The 21,684-nt window shown below is 41.4% G+C and overlaps 1 protein-coding gene across 1 annotated transcript in view; it reads right to left on the reverse strand.

Annotated features, from left to right (window-relative positions):
* Window positions 1-19,587, reverse strand: part of LOC149286497 (WD repeat and FYVE domain-containing protein 2-like) — a 31,779-nt gene extending 12,192 nt beyond the window's left edge. The window contains exons 1-3 of the mRNA XM_089493983.1: window positions 19,451-19,587; window positions 6,792-6,859; window positions 1,030-1,103 (exon numbers count right to left, since the gene is read on the reverse strand). Coding sequence (XP_089350109.1) covers window positions 1,030-1,103; window positions 6,792-6,859; window positions 19,451-19,587 — 279 coding nt within the window. The remainder of the gene's footprint in view (window positions 1-1,029; window positions 1,104-6,791; window positions 6,860-19,450) is intronic.
* Window positions 19,588-21,684: the final 2,097 nt, after the last annotated feature.

The raw sequence follows: 21,684 nt of genomic DNA on the forward strand, positions 1-21,684 counted from the left end.
GATACATAATGCTATTTTCATTCACTGGACTTATGTAACTCACACCGATGAAAACTATGAATTGCATTAAGTCATATCACAATTTACACAGTACAGGGAAATAAAATGGGGGGGGGCACACATACTGTATTATTGTTACATATCTGATATCTCATAATAAGTTTCCTCTTATTTTTTTGCAAACAAAAGAAATGAAGCACAATATTCTTCTATCTAGGTCAAGCGTCATCATACGGCCTTCACAGTTTTGTTTACGACTTGTTTGTATCTCTATTTTCTGGGTATTACTGTATCGAATCTACTTCTGCATCCGCACAGTAGCCTTGGGCAACAATATGAAATAACTGTACCGTCCGGGTCGCAATGTAAGTATTTGCTTGGTTTGTTTTATCCCTTGAGTTAGAAAATGGTTACTTTGTGGTGAGCCCGAAATCCTCTTTTTAATGGCCAAGCTAATGTGGGGTCTGCAACGCATCTACTGGATACGCTGGATGTTACGTTCTATATTAATAAATGGGCAATGAAAATGGCACATTGCACTTAAGTTCTGTGCATTGAAGCCAAAAATGTATCCTTTTGCGTCGAAATAAGGATTTCCAGAGGTCACATGCGATACTGTCTGCATACAAGCCACTTGATGGATCATTTAAGGCTCCAGCTGAAGATGGAGGGATAAAAGCTATACAATTGTGACATGGCACCAAAAAAAAAATCATTGAAGGTGTGCATTATTTTCTTTATTCCAATTCTTTGCTAATGTAGATTTGTAGCAGCAATAGCTCTACTCTGGTGTTCAGTATCTGTGTGATAGACCAAAAGGCCAACGGCGTAACATACCTGGGAACCCTCTGATTTCCCCTGGGGGCTCCAGGTTGTAAGCCTGGGTACAACGGACATGCCGTTTCAATCTACGCCTTAGCTGTATCAACTCTGAAACATTACCAATATGACGTCAATGTATAAGAAAACAATTAAAAATATCATGCTTTACCCAAGAGTCTACTGAAGTGGAATTGATATTGTACTTACTGAGATTGTACCATTGTCTAGCCCTACGGTCAGCCGTCTGGTTTCCGGGTTAAAAGACATGCATGAACATGGAGCTGAAAGAAATGAACATGGGATGACGTTAACAGGGCCACGTTCATGACCGTTCACCCTTTCAGTCACCAACCGGCCTTTAAAATACATCACATAAGTGCAGAGGCAATTACTAAACAACAACGCTGCTTTAGACAGAGCTAAATATGTAAAATCTCCTTAGTTATTTAGCTAGGGACAGTGAGTGTACGGGCCCCAAGTCTTTTTTTCCCCTGCCCTGATGTCTCTTCTAGGAGCGCAGAACATTTGCTGGAAAAGACTATCATGGGGTTCTAAAGCCGCTTTTTAAATAATAATTTGCACATAATTTATATTTAAACAAAAAAAAATGTGTTTGCAAGTTAAACATTGGTTTTCGTTCAAAAAAAAAAAAACGAACATGCAAGGATATTCCGATAACACTGGTTTAGGGTTTCAAACAGAAAAATGTACCATCGCTTGCTAAATCAATAATTCTTTAAATGCAGTGGGTGCATATGGAGACATTTAACCATTTTTGTGCAAGTGTTGATTTGCACACCATTAAAACTAATAGAATTGAAGACTCGCTCAAGGACTGATTAAGCTTTGAGTCTTTAGAAGAGGAGACTAGACGGGCCAAATGGTTCTTATTTGCTGTCAAATTCTGTGTTTCTAGAAGCACAACAATCAGAAAACTAAAGGAGGCAGACATTTAGGTAATGGGTTAACCTTCCCAGAACTGATCAAGTCTGATCATACTTTCCTGTAGCAGTGCTGCGCACACACACATATTATATTATATATATATATATATATATATATATACATATATATATATACACATATATACACACACACACACATATTCCACTGTCGTGACTAGTTCATCACAGTGAACATTTTGTGATTGCTTTATACATTTAGTCATGTCAAATCTTACATTGCTCACACGAGACACAAGTCATTAATATGTTGTTGCCTTAACAACTGGAAACGTTTCTGCATTGGTTTGCTGTGAAGAAACCTTTGGAGAAAAGAACGAGACTTGCTAAAAGTGGAACTGCACCTTTAAAGTATACATTAGACAGGAGGCCCTTTCTGTTTAATGGACAGTCTGTTACAGCTATTATCTGACGATCGTGCCATGAGCCACGTTCGCTGATTACTCAGGCCGTATCATTATTGAGTCTGAATAATAAAGCTGTCAGCGGAAAGTCAATAAGAACGTAAAACAAAAAGGATGACTCCTTCAAGCCATATGCTAGATAAGTAGCGGGGCAATCATCACCCCATTCCTCGTGCGAATGTCTCCAATTATTGAATCATTTGACTGGTACATTTGCTCTTTTACTTAAACGGTCTTCATACAGCCTTTTGAATCGACAGATGATAAGCAATTTAAAGGGCATCTCCCACCATTACTTTTTTTATTATTACCAGTATCAGACTAAAATAGGTTTTTAAGACTATAGTGGTTTTCGGTTTTCTCTTTTTTTTAAAAAAAACAAAAAACCTTTTCAGACAAATGTATATTAGCCATTTGTATATGTTCTTGCTCTCCCTTTGTCTACTAGACAAACAACCTAATTCTTATACTGCTTGTGCTAAACAGTAGAATGGCTTAGTCTCAATCACACATCCTGACCCTCTGAGTAATAAAAGACCAAAGTGGAAAGGAACTTCATTAGCGTTACCCTTAACAATCCACTCAATGTGGGTTAAGATCAGGGACACTGACTCAAAATAGCATTACAGATAAAATGAAGTTTATTGGAGCAAAATAAATGCCCCCCCAAGCTAACCTACATTACTGTGTACGGCACTGGGCTTTATGACCGATGAGAGAAAAACCATTAAGTGCAATTAACTTACAATACAGTCCCTCCTACAGTCACTTTAGATGACAATACCCAGATTAGTGACAGTTCACTCATTTTTGATGTCGTATGTGGTATTAACTCATAAGGGAACCCATTATACACTCCATATTATTTGCCCTCATTTTGTTCCAATCACCAAAAATTTGCGTAAAGTGTATTAAATACAATGTAAACGGACACTTTACGTTCAATAGGTTTTGCTGTAAAAAGAATACACTGCGTAACATACAAAGTACACTCATAGACCCAATCCCAACGGCAGTTACCTCAGGGCAATGAACTGCAGAATGGGAATCCTTGTTTGTCCTGCCGGGGGTTCTTGACACATTAACCAATAAACCAGATGTTGGAACCATATTCTCACATATGTTTTGAGTAATCCCCTAATTTCCTGCGTTCTGAGATGTCGTCACACGTTTTGTTCCACTATAAAGCCAACATTTTTGCTTTTTTCTAAACAAAAATCATGTTTGGAAAGTACAAATCTACAAAATGCAACATGATCCGACAAAAGGTGATTGTTAAGCCTCAAATGTTAACCCTTTACAATGTTTCCTCAAATATATATCTCTACGCCAACGTTAATATTTCACACTGAGTGTCACCCTAGTGACTGTTTCCACTCTTCAGTTTGGTGGAGGCCAAAACATATGGCCTACATCCCCACCCTTTCTACCTCAATATTCTAACGTACACACCAAGGATACTTGGTTTGGAGAGACAATTCATATTAACCCCTTCGAGACAAAGGCTGATTTTACTTTTTGTACCCTTTGTGACAATGGCCTTTTTAACATTTCTGCGCTGCTTGTGTTTAGCTGTAATTTTCTTCTTTCCCGTTTACTGAACCCACACACATTAGATATTGTTTTTTTCAGGACAAGAAGGGCTTTCTTTAGATGACATTGTTTTGATTGTATCATATTATTTACTATTAAAAAAATTATAAAATATGGTGAAAAATTTAGAAAAAAATGACTGTTTCTAACTTTTAGTTGAAAAATCTTTTACTCATCTATAAAAGGTAATGAAAAAACCTGCTAAATAGATTCTACTATTTGTCCTGAGTTTAGAAATACCCAATGTTTTTATGTTTTTTTGCTTTTTTCTACCCATTATGGGGCAATAAGTACAGGTAGCGTTTTGCTATTTCAAAGCCATTTTTTCCAAATCTGGTAATTCTTCCCCCCATGTGCCATTTCGGGTATCTTTGAACCCGGCCAATGCAATTTACCCCATCAAGTCATATATTTTTGAAAACTAGACAGCCCAGGGTATTCCAAATGCTAGTATTTTAACTCTTTCCATGCACCATATCTACCACCAGTCTTTGTCAAACTTTATGGTAGTCATTTTTTTGCATTTGTTTTGTCATACACATTTTACTTCAGGTATGAATTAAAATGTTCTAGTTTATGTCACTATCACAAAACACCCCAATACGTGTTCAGCAACATCTCCTGAGCGTAGCGATACCCCACATGAATGATTTTGCCTGGCTGTTTGGGGGCAAAAGGGCCACATTTGGGGCATGCGCATTTTTCAATGTTGAACTTTGGCATTTGGGGATCCACTGCCCATGCCCTATTTGGTACATCTTTGAGCCGGGCCATTTCAGTGTGCCCAATAAACCCATATATTTTTGAAAACTAGACACCCCAGGGTATTTCAAATGCTAGTATTTTAACTCTTTCCATGCACCATATCTACCACCATTCTTTGTCAAACTTTGTGGTAGTCATTTTTTTGCATTTGGTTTTCCACACACATTTTAATTCAGGTATGAATTAAAATGTTCTCGTATATGTCACTATCACAAAACACCCCAATATGTGTTCAGCAACATCTCCTGAGTACAGCGATACCTCACATGAATGATTTTGCCTGGCTGTTTTGGGGCAAAAGGGCCACATTTGGGGCATGCGCTTTTTTCAATGTTGAACTTTGGCATTTGGGGATCCACTGCCCATGCCCTATTTGGTACATCTTTGAGCCAGGCCATTTCAGTGTGCCCAACAAAACCATATATTTTTCAAAACTAGACACCACAGGGTATTTTAAATGCTGGTATTTTCACTCTTTGCATGCACATATTTTACCACCAGCATTTTTTCAAAGTTTGCAGTAATATTTTTGTGTGTGTATTTTTCCCACACACACCTACTTTATGTATGAATTTACAGCTCCTGGTATATGCCGCTGTCACACGACACCCCATAATGTGTTCAGCAACATCTCCTGAGTGCAGTGATACCCCACATGCATGGGTGTGTCATTTTTTGGGGGAACTAAAAGGCCACATTTGGTACGTGTGCATTTTTCTAATTGGAAATTAGATGTGTGGCCATCCTTCCCCCCGTGTTAATTGGGACGTTGTTGAACCTGGCACATTCAATTTACCCCATCAAATCATACATTTTTTAAAAGTAGACACCCCACGGGCATTTAATATGCCAGTATTTTAACTCTTTCCATGCGAGAATTGTTTTAAGCTAATATGCTAATTTTAGGACTTGCTCACAAAAATATATTTTTTATATATATATATATTTTTTTTTTATTATTTTTTTAAAAAAAAAATGTAACATTTTTTTTCAACTTGGAGGTTCCCCTGATAGTGACATCAGTGGGAAATGATTTTTACATTTTACTGTTTTTTTACTATTTTTTTCTAATTATTATTAATTTTATTTTATTTTTTAATTTATTTTTACTAATCACACTGTGATTAGAAAGCTGGGCTCCATTGACTTGCATGGTGAATGCAGTACCTGTATTCAACCTGCAAGTGGAGCCAAAGTTCTCTAGATGGTCTGGACCATCTAGCGAACTTTTAAAATTTGTGGTTCCTGTTACAGGACGGCGGCCATCTTCCTTGATGGCGAAGATTGCCGGCAGCTGCGGCTGTGACCGCTCTCCGGAGCGGTCACAGCCCATCAAAAGGTTAGTGTTTGGTGTCGCTGGATGCCTCCTGATCGAGGCATTCCAGCGACACCATTTAAGTTTAGGAGGCGATCGCCGATCGCCTCCTAAACGCTTTTAAAACGGGCGTCCGCCGCCATACAAAGTATGGCGGATGTTGACGCCCCGTGGAGGGGCCAGAGATGACCCCTTCGTGCCGATCGCGGCGTTGCTGAATGCCCCGAGGTCGAGGCATTCAGCAACGCTTTTTGGGTGCAGAAAGCGATAGTAGATCGCTTTCTGCACCCGTTTAAAGACGTGCCGGTCCTGGCACGTCAATTGTCGTAAAGCACATGCTTTTCCGTGCCGTGCCAGGACCGGCAATTGTCATTAAGGGGTTAAAACACCCAAATAATTCTGCACTGTACAAATAAAAGACTTTGTGCCAACAACCTTCGCATAAACAACCAGCAATAGTTCATGAAGTCACCTAAAAACTATCTGCCAATCCTCTAAAATTAATGTATCAGTCTAACTATATAGACTGTTGGGTGGTCTATCGTAGAGTCTATTGTTTATGTTGTTTCTGGATAAACCTTTTGATGTAAATGAAAAAACCCAAGGGGTTCACAGACTTTTAGAAGAGTCTACACATCTAGATTATGTGCTTACCTAGAAACTTCCTAGGGTGGGCTACCCGGAGTGCTCCATTATTTGGGGAAGTGGCTAGTCCCATAAAGCCTTTACCGGGTGGGGAACGATTAGGGGCAAATGGAGCTCCCCTCCCTAAAGAGAGAAGCAACTGACCCAGAGACTTCCCAAGATTCCTTACATGGTATCAGTTCCACCATCGCAATAGGATGGAGTGAACAAATTGCTATGTCTCCACAACATGCTTTATGGACTTTGTCTGCTAGAGTTCAATACTGCGACGTTCCACGAACTTACCTGGCATCGCGTGGAAAATGCTAGGCCAGAACTGTCCGCTGTCTCTCTTCATCCAAACACGCACAGTTCTGAAACAATAACATGGTTTTTGGTTATAACATACATATAACATAATAAAACAATAACATGCAAGGGAAATAGGGCTAAAACTAAATACTTCATGTCAATGGGTGCATTGGCAAAAACACTGATATATGCAAACAAAATAAGGATCATTATAGATGAACGCAGTCTAGTTAAATACTCCCTGAGGCCATAGGGGTGACATCATCGTTTCGGTGTATTCTAATTGTTCATTTTACTACCAAGGCTGAGTTCCCATGTGGGGCGGTTGCATCATCTCGAACAACATCACAGTATTTTCTCTCACAGCAAATAACTGGTTACGGACAAAATCACAATCCCGTCCGGTATCAACACAGGGCAGCAAATGCTGGTGAGGTTTGGTATACACACAGGCGCAAAACCGATTTAGAGTGATAAGCTCGAGTAAGACCGTATGCTTCATTTTACAGCAGGTTGAGTCGGACGCGATACGACGTGTATTATATTCTTGGCCAACAAAGGCTCTGGTATATCAGTCAAGCAAAGATACGGATTAAGAGATTCCACTGTTTTTTTTTTACTATGCACTTGAGCTTGCAGACTGTAAACTCTTTAGGGCAAGGACCTCCATTCGTAATGCATTCGTAATCCCATATCCTGATCGTAGCGTCTAGATATCCACGTTTTTTTACAGTGTACTGTATATTAAACACTAAATACAATAAGTGCAAAGTATACTGAACAACGCACCATTTACTGAACTAAGCTCTAAATGGCTTAGTGGTGGGTCCCCATGACCTGTGGGTTGACATGACCCTTTACAGCATGCCTCACATTAATTTGGCCCTGGCCATTTAATCCTTTATTCTAGGGCTGCAACTAACGATTATTTTAATAATCGATTAGTTGGCCGATAATTTTTTTGATTAATCGGATAAAAAATGCAAATTTATTTAAAATAATGTAATAAAAAAAACTTACAATTTACACTTTCATCTCTTTATCGCAAAGGCATTTCTTTATTCACCTTATTTTACTGACATAATAATAAAAGCTACAAGAACCCAAACACTGTTTCTCAAACTAGGTTTTAATACAAAGTTATTAGTAAATATTAATTCATATGTTAGCTATTTTTCATATTTAATAAAAACTATGAGAAAAAGCCTTGTTTATATTTTCTTTTATTTACCAAACTGCCCCCAGTTATGCACATCTGACCCCCAGCTTGCCACTCTGCCCCCATATATGCCTTATACCTCCTATATGCCAGAGATTCCACTGTGCCCCCAATATGCCTTATACTCCTTATATGCCAGTGATATGCAACTGAGCCCCCTGATATACCTTTTTACCCCCAGATGTCTTATGCCCCCCTGATATGCCTAATATCGATATGCCTTATACCCCCTATATGCCACTTTTCCCACGATATGCCTTACAACTTCCAATATGCCACTCGCCCCCATTTATGCCTTATACCTCCCTATATGCCACTGCGCACCCTGATATGCCACTCAGCCCCCCATAAATGCCCTGCACCACCCTGAAATTCATTATACTCCCCGATTCCCCACTCTGCCTCCCTGAAATTCATTACACCCCCATACACCACTCTGCTACCCTGAAATTCATTATACCCCCATACACCACTATAACTCACCCACATACCACTCTGCCTCCTCCCCCCTCCCATACACCACTCTGCCTCCTCCCATTACCACTCTGCCTTCTCCCATTCACCACTCTGCCTCCTCCCCCTCCCATACACCACTCTGCCTCTATCCCCCCTCCCATACACCACTCTGCCTCCTCCCTCTCCCATTCACCACTCTGCCTCCTCCCCCCTCCCATTCACCACTCTGCCTCTACCCCCCCTCCCATTCACCACTCTGCCTCTACCCCCCCTCCCATACACCACTCTGCCTCTATGACCCCTCCCATACACCACTCTGCCTCTATGACCCCTCCCATACACCACTCTGCCTCTATGACCCCTCCCATACACCACTCTGCCTCTATGACCCCTCCCATACACCACTCTGCCTCTATGACCCCTCCCATACACCACTCTGCCTCTATGACCCCTCCCATACACCACTCTGCCTCCTCCCCCCTCCCATACACCCCTGTGCCTCCTCCCCCCTCCCATACACCCCTGTGCCTCTCTACCCGACTCTACCCGTTGCTGACAGGCACTTTCACTGGAGCTTCATAGAAGCCTCAGCGTAAGTGAAGGACAGTAACGGAGGCTGCCTGTGCGATGCAGACCCCCACCAGCTGACAGAGAGGATGATCCTCTGCAGGAGACCTCGATTCTCTGTCAGCCGGTGGGGGTCTGCACGATGTGCACAGACAGCCTCCGTTACTCCGGTTCACTTCCATTGGGGCTTCTACATCATGTGATGCTGGCGCTGCATCGTAGGAGCGGAAGTGGAGGGGAGAGGCGGAAGTTGTCTGTGCGCATCGCACGGACACCCACCGGCTGACAGTGAGCGGAATCCAGGTCTCCTGCAGCGTTGCGGGGGATCTGGATTCTAGTGTTATATTCCGATCTCTGTTTGAGGTCGGATTATATAAGAAGATAAAAATCGATAAAAATCGATTCGACTAATCGATAACGAAAATTGTTGACAACGATTTTCATTATCGATTATATCGATTAGTTGTTGCAGCCCTACTTTAGGAATCCACTACAATGGAATATTCTTTTTTTTTTCAAGTCTCATTTATTTATAACAGTACAATGACATGCATCCGCAATGATACAGCAAGATATTAGACAAGAGTACAATAAAAACGCACTTAAGGACCTCAGTACATGGCATAGAAGCCACTAAAGTGGTAAAGTAAGTGCAGAACATTAGTGAGAGCAGAATACACAACAGTACAGTAGATGGAGATCAGCCATTGTATCGAAACAGAGGGTCTAAATGAGAGCTGAGCAGAGAACCATTGAACATCACGATAATAGGACAATACCCCCAGGCTAAAAAAAAAAAAACCGTTCGAGGCGGAGTAAGATCCCTCAAATAACTACTATATTCAGATCGGGATGCACAGTGAGCAAGGGAAGGTAACCCCACAATGTAATCCAAAGTAAGTGCCCTGGAAGCGGGGGCATGAGAACCAGAGTAACAAAAGGAGGGAGAAGGAGAACAAAATGAGGGGAGGGGAGGGGAGGAGGGAAGGCGATACAGGAGAAAAAGAAACCTGCAAGGATCATGGCGGGACGCCTTCCCCCCCAGCGAGCGGCTCGGCGAGACAAGGAAATGACACCAAGGTAAGTCTTGGTAGGGTGAGTAGAACAAAAGTACCAGCACAGGTATGAGTTGCGAAAGGAGACGAAGAGGGCCATGAAGGACACATGACCTGGAGCAGGTGGACGACTCCCAGATCACAGATCAGGGAAGCGATGGGGGTTGGCAGCGTAGGATAGTGGTGAAACGGGGGGACAAGAGAAATTGGTTCCAGAGGAGCCACTTCAATTCATTGTTGTAACCCCGGCCCTTGGCTGTGGATACCAGATCCTCCATGTTGCAAGTGTACACAACTTGTCGAACCCAAGCCTCTATAGGAGGCGGGCGAGCCGAGCGCCAATATCTGGGAATAACGGATCTGGCCGCATTAATGAGGTGAAAGGAGAGCGAACGTTGGTATGAACCAAAAGATTGCGCAGTGTGTTGAAGCAAAACCAGCGCAGGGGTGAGACGAATGTCAGGATCGCACACTTCCCTGATGACTTCCTCCACCCTGTCCCATAAAGGCCGGATCAGCGAACATTCCCACCATATGTGGAGGTATGTGCCCAAGGCCAGGTCACACCTCCAGCACATGGGTGAGGTTTGAGGGAAAAATCGGTGCAGGTCCACAGGTAATTTGTACCACCTGGAGAGTAATTTGAAAGCAGTTTCCTGCGTCTTACTGGAAATAGAGCCCCTCTGTGCCAGAAGGGCCATAGAATCCCATACAATGGAATATTCATGTCAACAACAACAAACGTGTTGTTACTTCAACTATGCATTTTCCAGGACTAGGCCAGACTTTCTACAACAGAAGCTCACTAGATTTGGCCCTTTTGATTGTTAAGATGAAAATGCTCAACTAAAAAAAAAAAAAAAAAAAAAAAAAAAAGACTGGTTTGGTAAATACGCCACTGAATGGGCTTCACAACATTAAATTTCTTTTGAAATCACTTGAGGGGGAAAAAAATGCGCTCCAATCTTTCAGACATGAACTAATTCCAGTGAATTCGTACTCTTTGGTTTCTTTTTAAATTACTTCCAACAGGAGTAATTTAATGTTTGAGAACGGCTGTCACATAAAGTGGAAGATTAATACACCAAGGAGAGGAATGAAACGGAGCAGGGAGGATATAAAATATCTTACTAGAAAGGCTATCCCTCCGAGCTACAAAACCATACCAGACAATAGATTTGTTGCAGATCCATTATACTATTAATGCGTGTAACATAATAAATACATATATTTATTATACATCAACCTCAAGCATATATCATTGGGATTAATGATCATAGAGAGGCAACCCTGTCCCATGAAGATAGTATTTGTTCCACTAACCTCGTTTCCCTGCAAACAGAGCTCTGTTACTCATCCAACTGCTGACATACATATATATATATATATATATATATATATATATATATATACACATACATATATATACACACACATATATATATATTCTGCATTACTTTTCTACTCCCTACAGTAACCCCCTACACACAACAGCCGCCCCACCTGTCCAAACCCTCTGTGTGTAGATGGAGACTAGAGGGAATACCGAAACATAAAACTGTCGAATATGGTAGAATTGCTCCTCCAACTTTACAACAATTAAAATAAATACATGTATAACGCACTTCTTCGTAAAGGATTCGAAAGGCAGCGCTTGTTATACGCCTGTCCGAGTACAGGACCCATCTTCAACTATAATCCTAATAAAATCCACTCATTGACCAAAAATGGCTAAATCTCAGCATTCATTCAGAAATCACACCACAAAAAAAAGGTGTCTTCACAGCATATTCTACTGCCAAAGGGGAAATGTTTCGTATCTGCTTCTACCGTATCAGCAGAACAAGTCTACTAGAGACTGTCTACATATACTCTTTCGGTTGACCTTTTCCCATACTCAGAAACATCCTGTTTCGTGAACTTGCACAAAACAACATTCACCCTTTTCTGCCAAGAAGACTTTACAACACGTCTGCCAGGGAGAGGTTAAAATTCTCTACAACCCTGTTGTGTAGACAACAGTTCTGTCTACACTTTTGTTACGGGATCCGCCTAGCTTTCCTAAGAGAAATACGATTCACAGACACATGCTGGAGAGTAGAGACTTGCGGTGATGTCTCGCAGGCAACAATGACCCGGTTTTCCATAAATTATAGCTTAGGTATGAACCTGTACGAAGAACGGCAACAACAACAACAACAATCATTATAAGCTTTCATAACGAAGGTGCAAGTGCAAAATAAAATGGATCTCATGATATGATGGTTGCATGGTGGTAAATATCATTACATAGGAAGACTACTTAGCCGAAGGCCATAGAGAGGACCAGGCAAGTAACTGGAAACGTATATTTAGATACCTGAAACACAGCAGCAAATTTAAGTCCCACTCACACATTCCAAGACCAACCTGGGGTCTTCCGAAAATGTGCTTTGGAAAGAAAATTATGGACCAGGTCATCTTAAGAACACTTCACTTCATCTTAAAGTTCTTCCCTCTAGAACAGGGGCGTCCAACATGCAGCCAGGATCACAAAAGCCCTGCTACTTACTTGTGGGAGGGGCTATTCTCTGCTCCAGTCCTGGGGAGAACGAGGGAGGCCGCGCCCCCTGCTGAAGTCTGTGAGCGGCATCGAGAGCTGTAGAGCAGGTAAGGGGGTGGGGAAGGTTGTGTGAATGAGTATGTCTGATTGAGGGAATGAATCTGTGAATGAATGAATGAGTGTTTGTGTGATAGCATGGATGTGTAAGTGCTGGAACCTAGGCATGATGGGACTGTGATTGCTGTTAGCAATCACACTCCTATCATGCCAAGTCAGCCAGTACATGCTGAAACCTGGCTAGCTGCCCCCTTGTGTATTGATGCTGCCAGCAGTATGGGGTCTGCACTTACAGCCACCCTGTACCAGCACGTATTGGCTGACTTGGGATGATAGGAGTGTGATTGCTAAAAGCAATCACAGTCCCATCATGCCTAGGTTCCAGCATTTACTGGTTGCCTGGGTATAAAAAGAGTGTGTTTGCTGTTATCAATCACACTCCTATCATGCCAAGTCAACCAGTACATGCTGAAACCTGGCTAGCTGCCCCCCTTGTGTATTGATGCTGCCAGCAGTATGGGGTCTGCACTTACAGCCACCCTATACCAGCATGTATTGGCTGACTTGGGATGATAGGAGTGTGATTGCTAACAGCAATCACAGTCCCATCATGACTAGGTTCCAGCATTCACTGGTTGCCTGGGTATAAAAAGAGTCTGTTTGCTGTTAGCAATCACACTCCTATCATGCCAAGTCATATTGTTTTATTAAAAGAAACACAAGTGTGGTTACACACTAAAATTGGACAAAAAATACAATGCCCAGCCAACCAGTACATGCTGGAATCTGGGTATGCCTGAGATTGCTGTTAACAATCATAATATATAATTTTTTTGTACAATTTTGGTGTGTAACTTACTTTTATTAAAAGTGTGTGGGGGGGTCACTTTCAGTTTCGGCTAAGTGAACCCTGAATTTTCGGTTTTGGTCCAGAATTTTCATTTTAGTGCATCCCTAAAATAAATAGAACTATTTTATTTTTACTAATCCAGAAATCCCAGAAATCAGTGAGAAGAAAAGTAAAGGTTTTGTGTCATTTACTTTATTTTAATCTGCATATTTTATCAAAGGCCATATTTTCTCTCAGTGAAAAATTAGTGCAGCCCTCGCACGGATACAATTCTGATGAAGTGGCCCACTGCAGAAACAACTTGGACACCCCTGCTCTAGAAGGTAGAAGATATATCCCTTCCCTAGAAATCATGGAGAAGAAATGAACTATAATATATCAATGTATTTATGAAAAGGGGAGGGCGTACTTTTTGTTGTGAATATACTTGTTGGTTTGGATTCTGTGACAGGTATTGAGGCTCCAGTCCCAGCATACCAAAATCTGAAAACCTCTAGGTAAGAACAGCAATACACAATATACACGTAAGAATATGAGGTTTGCCCAAACTCGAGGCAAATAGATGTTTTGTGTGTGTTGGAAAAAAGATATACAATTTGTGGGGCTGCTTTAAATAACAAAGTATTAAACTAGTCTTGAAGAAAAATTACAAAACGTGCTGAAAATGCTTTTGTTCACAAATGGCTAAAAAAGCCCTCGTAATTACTGTATTTGCTCGATTATAAGACGAGGTTTTTTTCAGAGCAAATGCTCTGAAAAATACCCCTCTTCTTATAAATCAGACCTCAAATAGGTCTGACTATGAGACTAAGATCCAGATCCCCCGCAGTGCTGCAGGGGACCTGGATCCTCCTGTCTGGTACCCCCAGACACTGCACTCCCCGGTGTGTTGTCCGGGCAGCGTGTAGACGTCTAAGCGATTCACGTAGGCAACTTCACCTGCAGCCAGAAGGAGGTGCGGTTAGCAGCGTGGGTTGTCTGCGTCCATCGCGCAGACCTTCCCCGACTGTCAGAGATCAGAGTTCCCCCGCAGACAACCGCAGACAACCCACGCTGCTAACCGCACCTCCTTCTGGCTGCAGCTGAAGTTGCCTACGTGAATCGCTTAGACGTCTACACGCTGACCGGACAACACACCGGGGACTCAGAAGCACCGGTAAGTGTGTGTGGGGGGGGTTGTTAAATGGGGGCATAAGGCATTTCTGTAGGCAGAGTGCTCTATGATATGCCTTTTAACCCCCTTAATGCCACTCTGCCTCCAGATATGCCTCCCTATGTGTTACTCTGCCCCATAATATGCCTTTTAACCCCCTAAATGCCAGAGTGGCATATAGGAGTATAAGGCACTTTCTGGAGGCAGAGTGGCACATAGGGCGTCGAAAGGCATATCATGGGCAACAGTGGCATATAGAGGGTTAAAATGCATATCATGGGGCACAGTGGCATTTAGAGGGTTAAAATGCATATCATGGGGCACAGTGGCATATATGGGGTAGAGTGGCAAGCCTGGGGGCAGGTTGGAGGAAAATGAAAGGAAATTAAAAAAAAAAATATATATATATATATATATATATATTTTTTTTTTCTCAATCATAGCTTTTATTGAAAAAAAATTGTTCACATAGTTTACATGAATTAATATTTACTGGTAAAACTTTTTTCCTATAGGGTTGTCTTATATTCAGGCTCTTTTTTCCTAAATTAATATTCAGATTTTGGGGGGTCGTCTTATAATCAGGGTAATCTTATAATTGAGCAAATACGGTACATCTGTATTATGCAATACCGGCATTCAAATTACGAGAATGTGTTGAAGAGGAACTCTCGTTATTTTCAAAGACAAGCAACTCTTAAAACCAGTAAATGAAAGAATCCCATTCCTTCAGTGTCTTCTGTCAGCTGGTATTGGTCTAGACGGACTTATCTCTATCTGCCATTAGTTATAGCCAAGTCCATTCGCAGGAACTTATAACATACATGTAAAGTTTCCAGCAATTTTAGTCATATATTGGAGATGCCCAAAACAGTATAGCTCAAGATACATTTTGTCTACAGATCTATCCACTATTCTACTTCATTCATTCGATGAAAATCTAGAATAAAATTTTTTTTTAAAAAAATCTAAAACAAAAGTAACCAAAGATACCCAAACCAGAAGACTTTGCAGAGCAGAACAATTTATGTACCATCTTCATCTAACTCTTCACTATGCATCATGACGGGTCAACCCCAGCGAGCCGTTCCACCAAGAAGAGCTTGTTAAATATATATACAAAAGTATAGTTAAACTGGTAATGTTTCTTGAAAGTCACCTCACAGTAGTAGAAACTTGCCAGGGTTGGATCCTCCTAATGCATATAGAAGTCTGGGAGCGGAAACTGCAAAAAGAGTATAAAACTCACACGTAGTACTACCTGGTCCTCCAGCACGCGAACAGTTAATTAATAATAATTAAAGACGTGTAGGTTCTAACCACAAACAGAATATGGCACCTGGATATCAATCAAGATTTGTTAGCCTTTGATCAAGTCTTTTACACAGGAGGGGTGATGAATACACTGGAGATCAGTGCCGTGGAGGGGGCTTCATCCTGGTCAGACCAGAAGTTCCTGCAAAATGTCTAACATTCCTATACATCTCCACTACCTACTGTTAATTCCATTGCGATCTCCTTCCTGCGACTTGGCCCTTTCATTGCTCTGCGACATTCAAATAACCATTGAATGTTTCCTCTGCAAAGAACACGTTATCATCAAGATTAATCCTATAAGCAGGAGAAGGGTTTGATATGCATTCCAAGTCTACTGCTACTGCCCCGGGCAAGAAAAGGCTTATATCTAACCTGTGACGTACCGTACTAGTAAAACCAGATCTGTCCCAACGCTGCCCGGGAGGACCAGACACATACTTTGACTTCATTATCGTACACAGTACATGTTACTAATTACAAAGTTACTATGCTTACTCTGGAAGGATTGGCCCAAAGACTAGGAGCACCAACATGCATAAGGCTTCCATCACAGGGGCCACACCTGCCCATGTGCAGAAAGAATTCCCATCGATTCCAGTGGGAACATTTTCCTTCCATCAGATCATGGAGGAAGCCAGCTGCAGCGACAAAGCTGCAACTGCTACCTCAAATTAGTGATTTTTTTTTTTAAGGGTCCAGACAAACACATCTCCTGTATGGCAAATAACTGAGGGGCTTTTGCAGAATCTTGATGTATTTGCAAGGGGAACCTCGTGAAAATTTAACAGGGACCACTCAAACATATGCATTAAATCTGCACGATGGCTGAAGAAAACATTATATGGCATGGGATGGGGACATGTATATGGAACGACTTCATTACCTACCAGTTACCCAATAATTATGACTTATGCAGGTCCATGGACTCATTGGATGCTCGGTGAGGAACTGACCCGGATTCCCGATCTCTAATACAGCATGTAAATCTCGAGATTTTAGGGCTCACATGTATCTTATCTATACAGGAGTTTATGATTAAAAACACACGACCATAAGCTTGTCGGGGGATCTCACACATACCGTGGAACAGATGAAGACAGCCCAGGTTGGAGAAGCCCTACTTACTCCAGAGAGTACATTAAATCATTTTATAGTATAGGGCGATGAAAGGCAGCACAAAAGAAACACGGTATTGTATTTGTTACATTGGAGCTGGAGGGCGAATCTGCATGCAGTCATGTGATCTATGAATTCTATTCACTACACAGGAACCTGCCAGCGCAGACTGCTTTATTAATGCCTGACGAAGGGAACTAACAACTTGGTCTGGGAAGCTACAATTAAACTCTCAGCTAGCCAATAAATGGTATCGGCTGCTTTATGGCATAGATAACGACTCATATCATATTGTGCATTAAGTTACATTGTTCTGGCTTCATTTGAACTAAGCCTGAAGGAATCTTATTTTCATGAAAATTATGGTAAAATACTACCCACTGGGTTATCCATTAAAAGGTATAATTTTTTACTATATTTTTGTGATTTCTTAACTAGACACGTGCACTGAATTTCATCTGACGGGCATCCATTCTCTCTGTGGCGTAGCTAGCAATGGACTGATGATTATTATGATTATTCTACTGGCTCACGGTACCGTACCTTATTTCTGTGACAGAGGTTGTGAAGTCTTTGTTGATCATTTGCCTATAAAACTTTATTATACAGACAGTCCAAGGGGTGATTAAAACCAAGACACTCTACTGTCTACCTTAAAGATGAGTAATAAAGTCTTAATATTTTTCAAATGTTTACCTGCGCATGTGTGTATGGGGGGGGATAATGCTTTTAAATCACACACAACTGAACAACAGTCAAAATATTGTATTCCATTAAAACTCACATAGACAGGCCTGAAGAAGAGGGGTAGTGTGTGTGTGTATTCTGCCTGAGTGCGCGCGTGTGTTAGTATATGTTGTTTAAAGTGCATGTGTGTAAGAGTGTGTATGAGAATATGCTGTGAGTTACTGCATGGCATTAGTGTGTGTGTGTGTGTGTGTGTTTGCATAGCGTATGGTGTTAGTGTGTGTGACCGTAAGGTGTTAGTGTATGCCAGCATATGATGCTCAAATGACACATATTTCTTAATGATTAAATAATTTATTTTAAGTGGACATATCATGGTATGGTATCATCATAAAAACGTGACCAGTGAAAAAAAAAAGGTCCCCTACATTTTTTGACCAGCTCCTAAATCCAAACCAAAAAATTGTTGACACTTGTGTTTAAGTAGATCACGTGCATGGGGGGGTAGGAAAGAGCAAATGTATATTATGATACTGCAGATTCCCCCCATACATTTACAAGAGGGGTGCCACTAAAATGTAAAGTGATCACAAGTATCACTAACTCACTCTAAAATATTAAATATGTCCATTTCATTATTACCGATTATACTGTATCTGAACCTTTTATCAGAACAAAAAAAAATGCAGCTTTTTTATTGGTTTAAGTTTCACCCTCTGGCGGAGATAGGGTTAAAACCCTTATGCACACATGACTGTGTTCTACCCTATTCACGCTAGGCAAATAATTATGGAATATTTGTTCATTTTCCTAAAATACATTTGCATATAAATATTCTGCATAGAAAAAGGAGACCAAAACCAAATCAGTGAAGATGATGAGTACTGAGCTTCCAAGGAAAAAATTAATTTACCCCATTTTCATCGGCACCAAGAGGGGTTCTACGGCACGGACAGCATGTAATAGAATGATTCTCTATCCGCGCTATACACGTTAATAATAAACACAATCTAACCAATGAAATGCTTTGAACCGGTTAATTCCAACATGCTTTGCCAACGGCACCAAAACTAACTCATCAATACTAAAATCCTAAGCAACTTGACAGGTAAATCTGTGGTGCACTTAAACAGGATTAGGGCTAATGACTACTCAGAGGGTGGTAGATACATGAAACAGCTTCCCAGCAGAAGTGGTAGAGGCTAATCCTGTGAGGGAATTTAAACATGGATGTGATAGGCATAAAGAATCTAAGACGAGACCAAGGACTGATTAAGGTCTGAGTCTCTACACCAGGTCTTATCTGCTGTCAAATTCTATGATCTTATGATGTAGCTTAAAACAGACATGATATCTTAGTAAAGCAACCCAAACAAGCACTGTGTTCAGAATTTAAAGTCATCCCCCGTACATTAACGAACGGGTTAACCAGCCATCCCTAACCGAGCTAAACCGGTAAATGCCGATGCACCTGCCTGCATCACTGCCATTACATGAATGTAAAGCGAAACCAACAACGCTGCTTATTAATTCATAGGAGGCTGGGGTACGATCTGTCACCCGAACCATTCGGATAACGCGTGCCCGGTATCAGGTGATACATGTCTGCACGAGACAGACAGACAGAGGGTTACCTGTCCTCTGACACGCTGATCACCCCATCCTCTTTGGGCACAATCACCGCCATGTTCACCACGTCCTGCGAGCCCTCCACCTTGCTGAGCAGTACCGGCTTGCGGATCAGGGGCTTGGGATGGATCTCCGCTGCCATGTTTCCAACGCAGCGGTGAGGTAGGCGCTTGTACTACTGAGCAGCAGCCTAGAACTCACCAACAAGCCTCCTGCTACAAGCCTGTCACATGACCGCCCGCATCACTTCTGGAAACACGCCCTCTAAGCTTTTTTTTTATGAAACAAACTTTATTAGCAGCGTTTGTAAATACAAACCAAGGCCATAGTAAGGTCAAGTTGAGGTTCATGCGCCTTCTGTGGAGAATGTTGGCAATTAGCAAAGCATCACTACAAGCCAGATTTTTTTTGTAAATGAATATTGATTGATTTTATAAAAAGAGTACAATATTTATAAAAAAATAAATTAGAAAACAAATAAAAACTAGAATACATTGCGTGAAGTTCAAGAAAGATATAGGAAGGATGCACGGTGCGCGGTAATGGAGTACAATATTCATACTAATGAGAAGGAAAACAAAAGAGAAAGAAAGCCACATTGGGGGACGTTACCCTTTTCTTCAAACAAATGCTCGTGCAGGGTATGCGTAAACTCCACACTTATGGAGTCCTGCTCCAGTACTTGATTTTAAGAGCTCCCGACTTTTAAGAAGAGCGTTATTCAATTGGTCAACTGAATTCACACACACATATATATATATATATATATATATATATATTGGGTTGAATACACTGAGATATTTATAGAAACTATAGCCTCTATATTTTGAAATGTACAAAAGGGGTACGTTCGCTAAGCAGCGGTGACACCGAAATCATTGTACGTAGTTGCTGTTAAACTTTTGCTGACTTTTATAATGAAATGGCTCCAACTCTTCCCTTTCCTCCTTTTTATTTTGTGAAACAAAAGCAGATACTGATATGTTGTTGCCATAGAAACTGAAAAAAAGCTTTTTTTAAAAGCCTCTGTTTTGCTTCAATTTGATTAGCTCTTCCAAGGTAAGAACAAAAATCAAGCTTTATCTATTTGGCTAACATGCTAGAGAGCTAAATTAAAGGGACACTCCAGCCATAATATGTACTTTAATGCATGTGATAGCTGCGTGGTCCCGTTACATTTTCTAGTCTGTTTTGAAAATGCGCGGGCATTTGCCCCTTTCCCCAACTTCCGGCTAAACACCGTGCAGGAGTTCTATTCGGCTCCGGTGCTGCCTGGGGGAAGACTGCAACTCCATAGTTGGACCATAGCTGGTAAGGGCTTCATTCGTTTGTCTTGGCAGAATGCATATTACTTTTTATCTTATATTTGGCACATCCTCTGCCCCCTCCGCACTTTAAAATGTAAAAACACCCACACACTCACTCACGCACGCACGCACACTCTCTCTCTCTCTCAAGGTCTCCTTACCTTCTCCGCCGACTGCTTCAGTGCCCCTGTCTAGTTTCCCGCAGCTCTGCTTCTTCTCTTGCTTCTTTTTCTTCTGTCTTCTTTCTTCGTCCGCTTCTATCTGTGAACTATGCCCCTTGAAGTACTTCGAGAAAAGGGCAGAGCCTCTGGTCGCACCCTCTCCCCCTATTAGAGGAACAAGGAGAGGCTGTCCCCGGGGCTCCACCCCTTTGCGGAAGTACTTCTATACTCCAGAATGAAGACAGATTCGCGGAATAAGAGAAGTGTTTCTGCACCTCTCTTTCTTCGCAGATCTGTCTGCAATATTCTGGCCAACAGCACTGCACAGAGAGCAGCCGGCGGGTGGATATCCCTGGCCACACAATATGTGGGCATAAAGACATAGCTTTTTTTTTTATCCTTTCTCTTTTTGTAAGAATGCTTTTTAAAGTACCCACAATACTTTTATGTGCATTCTTCCTTAGAGGGGGTATCATATAAATAAATCATTAAAAAATGCCCCCAGATTTAATTTTAAAATCTAGTAGGCTAAACCTAAATAAAACATAAAGGGTGCTTACTGAGTTATTCATGGGCAGTGAAAGAATATATTCAAGTGCTTGATAAACACAAACCAGGTTCTGCAAGACGTGGCAGGTATCATACATACCCGCAGCCAGATGGGCAATTACATTTCAGTATAGAACATTGAAAATTCTATGTTCTAGGATGTATCTATATTTGTGGTTAGGCATTTAAGCTGACAGTCTATTGTATATGTAAATGCAGCAT

The sequence above is a fragment of the Sceloporus occidentalis genome, unplaced genomic scaffold, assembly GCF_023333645.1.
Source record: "Sceloporus occidentalis isolate IW3139 unplaced genomic scaffold, rSceOcc1.0.p SCAF_68, whole genome shotgun sequence".
Lineage (NCBI taxonomy): Eukaryota > Metazoa > Chordata > Lepidosauria > Squamata > Phrynosomatidae > Sceloporus > Sceloporus occidentalis.